Source organism: Crocodylus porosus, unplaced genomic scaffold, assembly GCF_001723895.1.
Source record: "Crocodylus porosus isolate Cpor-Errol unplaced genomic scaffold, CroPor_comp1, whole genome shotgun sequence".
NCBI lineage: Eukaryota > Metazoa > Chordata > Crocodylia > Crocodylidae > Crocodylus > Crocodylus porosus.
The window spans coordinates 55,516,113-55,525,644 of NW_017728931.1; the positions used below are offsets into that span (position 1 = coordinate 55,516,113).

At 38.6% G+C, this 9,532-nt stretch overlaps 1 protein-coding gene across 1 annotated transcript in view; it reads left to right on the forward strand.

Annotated features, from left to right (window-relative positions):
- Window positions 1-233: 233 nt before the first annotated feature.
- Window positions 234-9,532, forward strand: part of AMDHD1 (amidohydrolase domain containing 1) — an 11,539-nt gene continuing 2,240 nt past the window's right edge. The window contains exons 1-6 of the mRNA XM_019545071.1: window positions 234-592; window positions 1,870-1,934; window positions 3,445-3,722; window positions 5,644-5,869; window positions 6,648-6,772; window positions 9,337-9,430. Of these exons, the coding sequence (XP_019400616.1) occupies window positions 454-592; window positions 1,870-1,934; window positions 3,445-3,722; window positions 5,644-5,869; window positions 6,648-6,772; window positions 9,337-9,430 (927 nt within the window). The 5' untranslated portion in view covers window positions 234-453. The remainder of the gene's footprint in view (window positions 593-1,869; window positions 1,935-3,444; window positions 3,723-5,643; window positions 5,870-6,647; window positions 6,773-9,336; window positions 9,431-9,532) is intronic.

Here is a 9,532-nt window from a genome sequence, read left to right on the forward strand (position 1 = left end):
CAGTTTGCAGTCCTATTCCAGTGCAGATACTGTCTTGAGGAATGGCAGACGTTTGCTGACCCACTGGTTTACAATAGTTTCTATCTATCAGAAAGAAAACAAAGTCTTCTAGTAAATATTAAACATCATTTCAGTCTTGGAACAAGAATTTGAAGTTGTGTCCCGTGAATTTGAGGCACGTTAACATTTGACTTCTGAGTTACAGAGTACAAATAGGTATTAATCCTAATACAAAGGGCCCTAAAATTACCATCTTCTGAATCGAAAATGACGCGGGGAGGAGAGGCCTGGTTCATCACAGGTACCTTAAAATGTCAACAGAATAATACATGTATTTTTAAACATCTGCTGAATTAGCAAGTGACTTGCCCTGTCCATCTTTGCAGTCCTGCTAACAATGACCCCACTTCTCTCCATGTACAACTTGGTTGAGTTTGATGTATAAACAAACTAATGCTTTTTTGTTGTTTGTTTGCTGCTCACAGAGATGGCTGCATAAAAGCTGTAGGTCCTGTTGATGCTATTCGCAGGCAGTTTTCAGAAACGTCATTTGAAAAAATAATTGACTGTTCTGGGAAATGCGTATTGCCAGGTTGGTGTATTTTCTTCATGTCAGTGATGCAGAAGAGATTGGCTGACTATGTATTCAGATAAAGCACAGGCACCTCAATTTCCTAAACTCTCATTTATTAGGCCTGGTTTTATTTTCGTCAGTGATATTTTAACTTTGCAAAGTAGCCACTTACAAAACACCAGAAAAGTCCTTTTTTATCTAGTATGGTAAGGCCCAGATTGTCACTGTACCTGGAAGCCCTCTGTGAGGATTGGCATGTATTTTTTTTTCTGCTGCCAGGAGCAGTCCAAGGGTGGACTTGCGACTCTGACGACTGCACTGCCATTCTGGGCGTCACTCTGAGGGGGAAAGTATTCTGCTGCTACTCCATCCCAATACCAACCAATTACCTCCTGCTCTACACTGGTTCAAATCAACTTGTTGGCAAGTTAGGAGTAGCAAATCAAAGCAGTTCTGGTTCCCTACCATTTTCCATCCTTGCTCTGTCCATCCATGACATCTTCTTACCCCACTTTGCCCTCAGACTGGTGGTTGTGGGTCAAAGTCCATGGCACTTAGGATCCTGAAACAGTAAGGCACTTTTGAAAATGTCATTAGACATAAAGTAAATCTGGGCAAGCACATTATCTTTACAAATCAGGCTGATCATTTGAGCATTATAGGTAGGTAACAATATTCTTCAGCACGGATTCCAGCATGCCATGGGACTTATTTCACAGTCTTTACTCGTGGATGATTCCCATTTGAAGTCAACTGAATACTGCCAGATTAATGACAATGTATGCAGGTTATACTTTTAAAAGGGTGCCTATTGAAATCAAGTCATCCATTTCAAAATGCGTTAAAAATGCTTTCAAGTACTACTCCTATTAGTTCTCTGAGAGTTTCCCTGTTTTTTAAAAACACGTCTCTATTTCTCATTTTGTTTTGCAAACGACCCATGGGAGACTGACTGATCTCCTGTGTCAGAGAACCAGGGAATCTATACAAGCTGCCACCAACTTCACTAAAAATAACTCGGAAAAAGGCAAAAATATTTACCCTTCTTGTAATCTTGGATCTTGTGCATAGATTTTTTTGCGGGGGGGGGAGGGGGGCGGGTAACAATGTGACTAGTTTCATAGCTTCATAGCTGGTAGGGTCGGAAGGGACCTGAGCAGGTCATCAAGTCTGACCCAGGGGTTTTTGTATGCTTGCTTGTTTTAGTTTGGGGAGTTGGAATTGATGCCATGTCTTTAACTTGCTCGCGTGTGCATGCTTTTAAATTTTTTCTGTTGTGTTTTTTTTTTTTTAAGGTTTAGTAGATGCTCATACGCATCCAGTGTGGGCTGGGGACAGGGTCCATGAGTTTGCAATGAAGGTAATTTCCTATATTTACAGGGTTTTTCTTTCTGTTCCTATGGTTTGCTATCACACCAAACTGTCTGCTTTCTCTAAAGCCCTGTTTTTCACCTGCAAAAGATAATCATTCATATCATAAATAATAAGGAATGGGAGAATAATAGATGGCTTTGGAGAAAGAGAGGGGACTGGAGCAAAAGAAAAGAGAGACGGGAAAAACAAAGTGAAATTAAAAAGGAAAAGGGAATCCAGCGAAATAAGAGAAGTGGCATTGGGACATTTTGTTTGGTTTTAAATCAGTATGTGATTTCAAAGGTTGGGAGTGAGCTTATTAGTTGTTGTTATTAAGCACTTTCAAGGGGGGACCATCCCATACACTGTTTGCAAAGCACCTAGCACAGTTGTTGTGCCAGTCTCTGTTGGCTTGTCAGGAACTACAATAACAAACAAAATTAATCATAATATGGTTTTCATATGTGAGAGGAGAGATGCTAGTTAACTAATTCTGAGAAGCAGAGAGATGAGGCTAACTTAATTCTGGCATCTCAACCTGGCAAAAGGGCTCCTACTGACATTATGGTAAAGCTGGCCCTATTGAAAGGATAATACAGTCATATTTAGGTGCTGAATTCAACTTCTAGTCAAGACGATGTCAAAAATAAAACAGAAAACAGAACCAATAGCAATAACTGTTCATGGCAAGGCAAAATCCAGTTCATTCTCACTTGCTGCTTCTTCCCCTGGTAGCCATTTTTAAACTAGTCTGGTTATAGGAAGAGGTTAATTTGACTTGTGCCTTCAAATCCATGTTAAAACAAGGAGATACAGTCTTCTAAAAGACATTCCTTCCTGCAGTTCTTCCGCCTCTGAGGACATTTCTGTGTAACCTAGGCATAAGGCAAGACTCAGACACACTGCTGTTCTCCTGCCAGGGACGCTCATGGTCTAGTTTACTAGCTGCTGGCTCATAGTGAAGGAGACAGTGAAATCCCATTGGATTCAGACATCAGGGAGGATTGTTTTCAGAGCTGATAGGCTGCTCTCTTGCAGCCTGACACCACAGTTGGTCTTTCCAGGGCCAGATCCAGGACCAAGGAAACTCTGAGTACTTCCCAAATGTTCATCATTGTTGCAATTACAGTGGGGCAGAATGGCCATACCTGTGGCCTATGCCAGAACACTCCTTACTCCAGAGGCGGGTAATAGTACTTAGACCTATGTCTGGCAGACAGCCTCCGGCTTTGGTATTTCTTCGCATTTGTTTAACTGGCCCAAAGGTACTACAGCATGGGAAGAACTAGCCAATTACCTTTTCTGATCAATTCCAGGTACATTTAACTTCCTTTTTTCCCATCAGCACAGACTGGATCCAGGCTGAGTTATTGCCTCCATGAGAGAGTTTCCCACATTTTAATTCCATCTCATACCTGGTTACCCATATCCACTGCAGAACAGGCCAACAGTTCCTCAGAATCCCTTGGAAAAAAATAAAAATACAAATCCACATTTAATTGATAATTTTGCTTTAGCTGGCAGGTGCTTCTTACATGGATATTCACCAGGCTGGGGGAGGAATACATTTTACTGTGGAACACACCCAGAAAACCTCAGAAGAAGAGCTGTTCAATACCTTCAAACACCGACTGTTACGTATGATCAGAGCGGGAACCACTTTGGTTGAGTGTAAGAGTGGATATGGATTAAACCTAGAAACAGAACTTAAAATGCTCAGAGTGATTGAACGGGCTAAACGGTCACTGGACATCAGCATCTCCTCAACATACTGTGGAGCTCATTCTGTGCCTAAGTAAAGCGATTTTTTTTTCTGTTCTTTTAAACTTACTATTGCTTTCATGTTGTTTCATAAAATATGAAACTAGGTCTTCAGCAGATGAACTGCAAAGAGATGGCATATTTTCCAGATATTAAGGAGAGGAGCCAGGTGTCAGGTAAAGAAAGCTGTAATAGAGTTTAGTTGGTATTGTGGCAGCCAAGTGTACCTGAAACAGCAGCATTCAACATCAAGTAATGCTTTCCAAAATTTACAGTAGTGGAGATTGCATTGGTGCATCAGTGCCAGCTATGAAAAATACCAGATCATTGGGTTTTATGCAGCAATTGAATGGATTCAGCAACAGGCATGCAGTTATCCTGAGTAGTTACTGATTCCCCCCGTAGGAGACCCTGAAAACATCCTTCGTCTTCAGAAAAGAAACATACAAGGTAGAAGAATACATTAAAGCAATAAATATTGTGTGCAGCAGCCCCCTTCAATGACACAGATCCCGGGGGTCAGCTACATAACAGCACTTTTGATTGTTGTCATTTGATATTATTTATTTCTCCCCAATTTAAGATTTTCTTTTAGTGTAAAATGTCCTTTGTTAATTAGTGCATATATCCAAAAGGAATATTGTACCAACTTTAATAACTGGAAGAAGGTTAAACATAAAAACTACTACAAACTGACTGAAAAACATTTTATGATAGTGTTTGGGTGATGCTGTAGCCATGATGGTATGGGAATTATGCAAGATGCAAGGATTTCTTTGGGTGATGATATCTTATTGGACCAGCTGCATGATTGGGATAGAGATACAAGCTTTCAAATGCAAGCCATTCTTCAGGTTTGAAGAGAAAAGCCAGCACAGTGACAGTACAAAACAGTTGGAGGAGGGGGAATTTACAGGGGAGAAAGTGCATCTGATGTACATGCAACAGACCAAATATTTATTTTTAATCCCCTGATTTTCAAATGCCACTGCAGGATTTTTAGAGGACGGGGAAGGGTTGGTACTGTTGGTCTGAATCCTTTTCTCTCCAGGCAAACATTTTTGAAAGCGATCTCAGCCTCCACGATTGTTTCAACAAGAAGGAAAGGCAGTTTGTCAGAAAATATGTGAGCAGAATTTTGCTGCGTGAATTTCCTGTCAATGAAAAACTTCAAACATCAACCACATATGGCACTCATATAATGCTGTTGCGCTGTTTCACAATGGCCTAATTAAAGACCAGATGCTACCTTCGATACTTAGTTTCAGGGCGTCACTATCATTTTTATATTTCAAAGGTGCAAAGTAAAACCCAAACTCTTATAAGGCAGTTCCATCTTCAGGTGCCTTAGCAGCAGTCTATTGTTGGGAAGCTCTGAGTCAAAACCAGCAGTGAGTTTGAATGATATACTAAAAGAGAGAACTATATTTAAAGTCATTTTTCTGCTAAAGGGTATTGATAGGTGAAGTGTATGTAAGTTTTGAGTAAAAACCAAAATTAAGTATTCGGAAGTCGCTTCTAAGGATAAAATCTTAGCGGATTAGAATGGAAAAATAGGAAAGTAGAAGAATATTGTACCTTTAAAGGTCACACATTTTGATTAGTATCTAAGGAAATCTGGTTAACGTATAATCTAGATAGCAAGCATACTTCCCCTTTAAAAAGATGTTGGGACTAATTCTTGTGCTTATATGACATCACAATATTTCCTGTTGCGTTTTTGTTTTTAAATGTAATAATAAACTATGCTTAACAATGGAAATAGAGTGTTATAGAGAAGATTGGAAATATCAACTCAGGTAAAAAAAATATAAAAAATGTAGCTGCTCAGGCACTTACTAAAAGTATTTTGAATTCCTTAGATGTATGTCTTTTTCCAAGGGCATGATTTAAAAATACTGGAAAGTTCAAAGATATTATTCTTATGCCTTAGTGACATTTTCTTTTCCATTTAGAGGGAAAAATGTTACTGAAGCCACAGATGACATTATTAATAACCATCTCCCTAAACTGAAGGAGCTTGACCTAAGTGGTGAAATCCATGTTAACAATATAGATGTGTTCTGTGAGAAGGGAGTCTTTGATCTAAATTCTACCAGAAGAATTCTTCAGGCTGGAAAAGATATAGGGTTACAGATTAACTTCCACGGTGATGAACTTCATCCAATGAAAGCTGCGGAGGTACTTCATTCTTCTTTACCACATTTACGTTTAAGCCACTTTTGCTTCTGTGTTCTTTTATAAAAGTATGATTCATAGTTTATGAAATAGATCACAAGAAGAATATCATCAATATGCAAAACTGATGAGTTAAAGACATAGAACTCTTGACCTTTATGAGTAAATTCTGTACTGGCTATTTAAACATTGACTTTGCTTATCTTCTGCAAGTGAGGCAAAACAGAAAGATGGATATCCATGAACCCATTAATTACTGGTACAAAGTACAAGTTTTGGCCTGCAGTTTAAAAAAAAAAAATCTTAAATGTGTTGTTCCTTAAGACAGTACAGATTCTCTGGCTGGCAGTTGCAGAAAAACTGCAGCAAGTGTATACAGGGAGATGGACCCAAGTAGCAGTTTTGTCAAAGGGAGTCTGTATGACTCTGGACATTGCCTCTGCATACTCCATATTACAGTCTGGTCTGCCAAAGCTATTCTCGTATTTAAAAAATAATCAAATTTAATCAAGCACAGAAGTCTGTATAGTACATTGCTCTTGGATTTCATAATTTTTCTCATTTCCATTGCAAACAGTATCAGTTTCCACTAGGTTTCTTCTGTATTGTATGCACATTTTAAGTTTTGTGCACAATTTGTGTACAATAGCATTCTACATAATTGCCATAACACATGATATGTCCAAGAACTCAGACAGGGACATTGCTTCAACAATTCATTGGTATCTCTGACTGATTTTTCTATTAATCTTTTTTTTTTTTTTTTTGACGTGCTACTTAGCTTGGAGCTGAATTAGGAGCACAAGCTATTAGCCATCTGGAAGAAATTAGTGATGAAGGCATCGCTGCTATGGCAAAGGCTAAGTGTGCAGCTGTCCTTTTACCAACCACTGCCTACATGCTGAGGTAATACTTTAATGGATTGAAAAGTATAGTCACATCTGTAACAGCCGAAACATTTTGAGGCTTGAGAGTCTTATTCAAGAACTGGAATCATAGATCCTTGACTTTCTTAACTCAGTGATTCCATTAATACGTATCTGATAAATTAATTAAAACAAGATACCAACTGAAGATATTAGTTACAAACTGGTTAGTTTTCATTAATTCAAATTATATCTGCAATATATGTATTTGCTCACTTGTTTCTACAGTAGCATGATGTTAAGAAATGGACCATTTCTTTCTCTAGCCAGGTGAAAGATTGTAGGTCTCATTTCAGAAACTTTGATTCTAAGCAGGCAGCATTAGAAATTTTCTCAAAAGCTCTAGTTGCATTTGACAGATATTTAAAATATGCAGATTACATAGATTTCACAGACATTAGGGCTGGAAGGGACCTCAGAAGATCATCCAGTCCAGCCCCCTGCCACAGGGGCAGAAAGGCAGCTGGGGTCAAAGCATCCCAGCAAGATTAGCATCCAAACACTTCTGAAAGGAGTCCAGAGTATGTGTTTGCACCACCTCTGGAGGCAGTCTATTCCAGGCCTCGGGGGCTCAGACGGTAAAGAAGTTTTTCCTTATGTCCAGCCTAAAACGGTCTTGGAGGAGTTTGTGACTGGTTGATCTTGTCATTTTTGGGGTGCTCTGGTGAACAGGCCAGCAGACCTTGATGTACACCCCTTATAAATTATAGGCAGCCACTAAGTCACCCTGTACTTTTCCAGGTATAAAAGGACAACCTCACTTTATTTTTAAAACCAGAAATATGGCAATGATAGCTTCATTTTAGTAAAATCCTTTCATGCTAATACATTAGTGATGCCAAGAAATTAAAACCAAAGTAGTATAAAAGACAGTGCTGAGGAATTTGTTTGACTAGTTAGTAAAGATCCATAATCTGAGAGGTGCTAAGAAGGAGAGTGATAAGTGGCTGCTGAACAGCAAGAAAGCACGTCCTATAAGATGCAGACTTCCCTCAACTCCTTTTCACATTAATGGTAATCAAGAAGTCAGCACTCTCCCAGGATGAGGCCACTGCAACTCCCAAGTGTGCAGCAGCAAGTGTACAGGAGTTGCCCCAAAGAATCCAGCCTGTGTTGTTGAATTATAGGACAGCAGTATCCCAGTTGGACCTTTTGTTAGTCTTTTTTCATTCCCTCAGATCAGTGTATCCAAGGAATATGAAGGTAGAACAGCATGTGAAACATAGGAGCACCTTAAAAGAAACATTTCAAGTATAGTAATTATCATAGCATGATATAAAGAACAGGCATTGTTTTCTCACTGATTTAATGTGACATATTTCTGTATTTCATTATATTGGACTAAGATGCATCTTATTTGAATACAGATATTATTAATTGTTCTTTTTAAGTTAATTTAAATCGACACCAAATGAATTTTAAAAATAGTAAATAGTCATCTGAAAACCTTTAATTTTTTCTACATTGCTTTATTTCTCGGAGCAACATCCAATTGCATTTCGATTTTGCTGCATAATGACTAAAACAGTTCTCAGTTCAAAGTAGCTGTCTTAACAAAGGCCACAATTCTGCAAACTCTTATGCAAGTGTTTAACTCTACTGTCCTAAGTAACTTCATTTATTTCTACAGAACTACCCGTGGCAATAACATTAAGCATCTGTGAGGTGTTTATAGGGTCCAGGCTCACATGAGCACACTGAAAGTGAAATTTCTAACTGCTGTCTAATTTGATATGGGGACTCAATATCATAAAGTGGAGAGAGGAATACATTAAACTTTTATTTGTTGCTGAGGGTCATCCCACAGGAGATCTCCCATTGACTGTGGGAGGTTTGTATAACTGCTGGTTTAGAATTATGACTTTATGTAGCAGCTAACCTTTGAGCTACTCGAGTTACCTCTGCATTCAGCATCGTTCAGTGAGGAAAAAGGACAACTTTTATTAACTACTATATCTGGCTTTTGGTCACTTGAACATACACTTACACAGTTTACCTACTTGCCTTCCAGGATTTGCACAAAGTAGATGCGAAGTGAAGACCTTTTATTAAAAAATCCTTTGTGTCCTAATTAAATGGAAGTACTAACATCTCATTGAGATGAATGGGGAAATAAACATTTTTGCATTTCAGAGTTGTTTTAGGTTGTCAGTTCAGGAAGAGAATTCTACAAACTGCTCATGTTTGGAAGGTTCTCTACAACCATAAGATTAAGAACTCTACATTTAAAAAAATGAAAACGGATTTTGGAAAATCTACACTTGTCTTGGAGGATGAGTAACCTTAACTACAGACGCCTGAAGGGCAGGTGCTTGATAGCACTGTAATAAACTGAGTAAACAAATTACAGCTACTGCAAGAGCAGTGCGTAACATCATTAGGGTTTTGGGTATGGAGCAGAAAGCAAAGTTTGGTCTTTTCCCTTCAAAGCAGTTAGTGAAACTGAATGCATATAGTATCCAAACTCAACAAAGATTTTTATTCCATGGTAGTGGAAATTGTAATAGCTGAATGTCCGGTATTGACATGGATATTTTCTTCTAGACTGAAACAACCTCAAGCTAGAAAAATGTTACAAGAAGGAGTTATTGTTGCTCTTGGCAGTGATTTTAATCCTAATGCGTACTGCTTTTCTATGGTAAGATATTCTTTATGCATATTACTGCTAACAGTCTCCAACAGTCACAACTCATGGATAGGCCTGTGCGAATAGGGAGGTATTTGATATGGGCTCAGATTC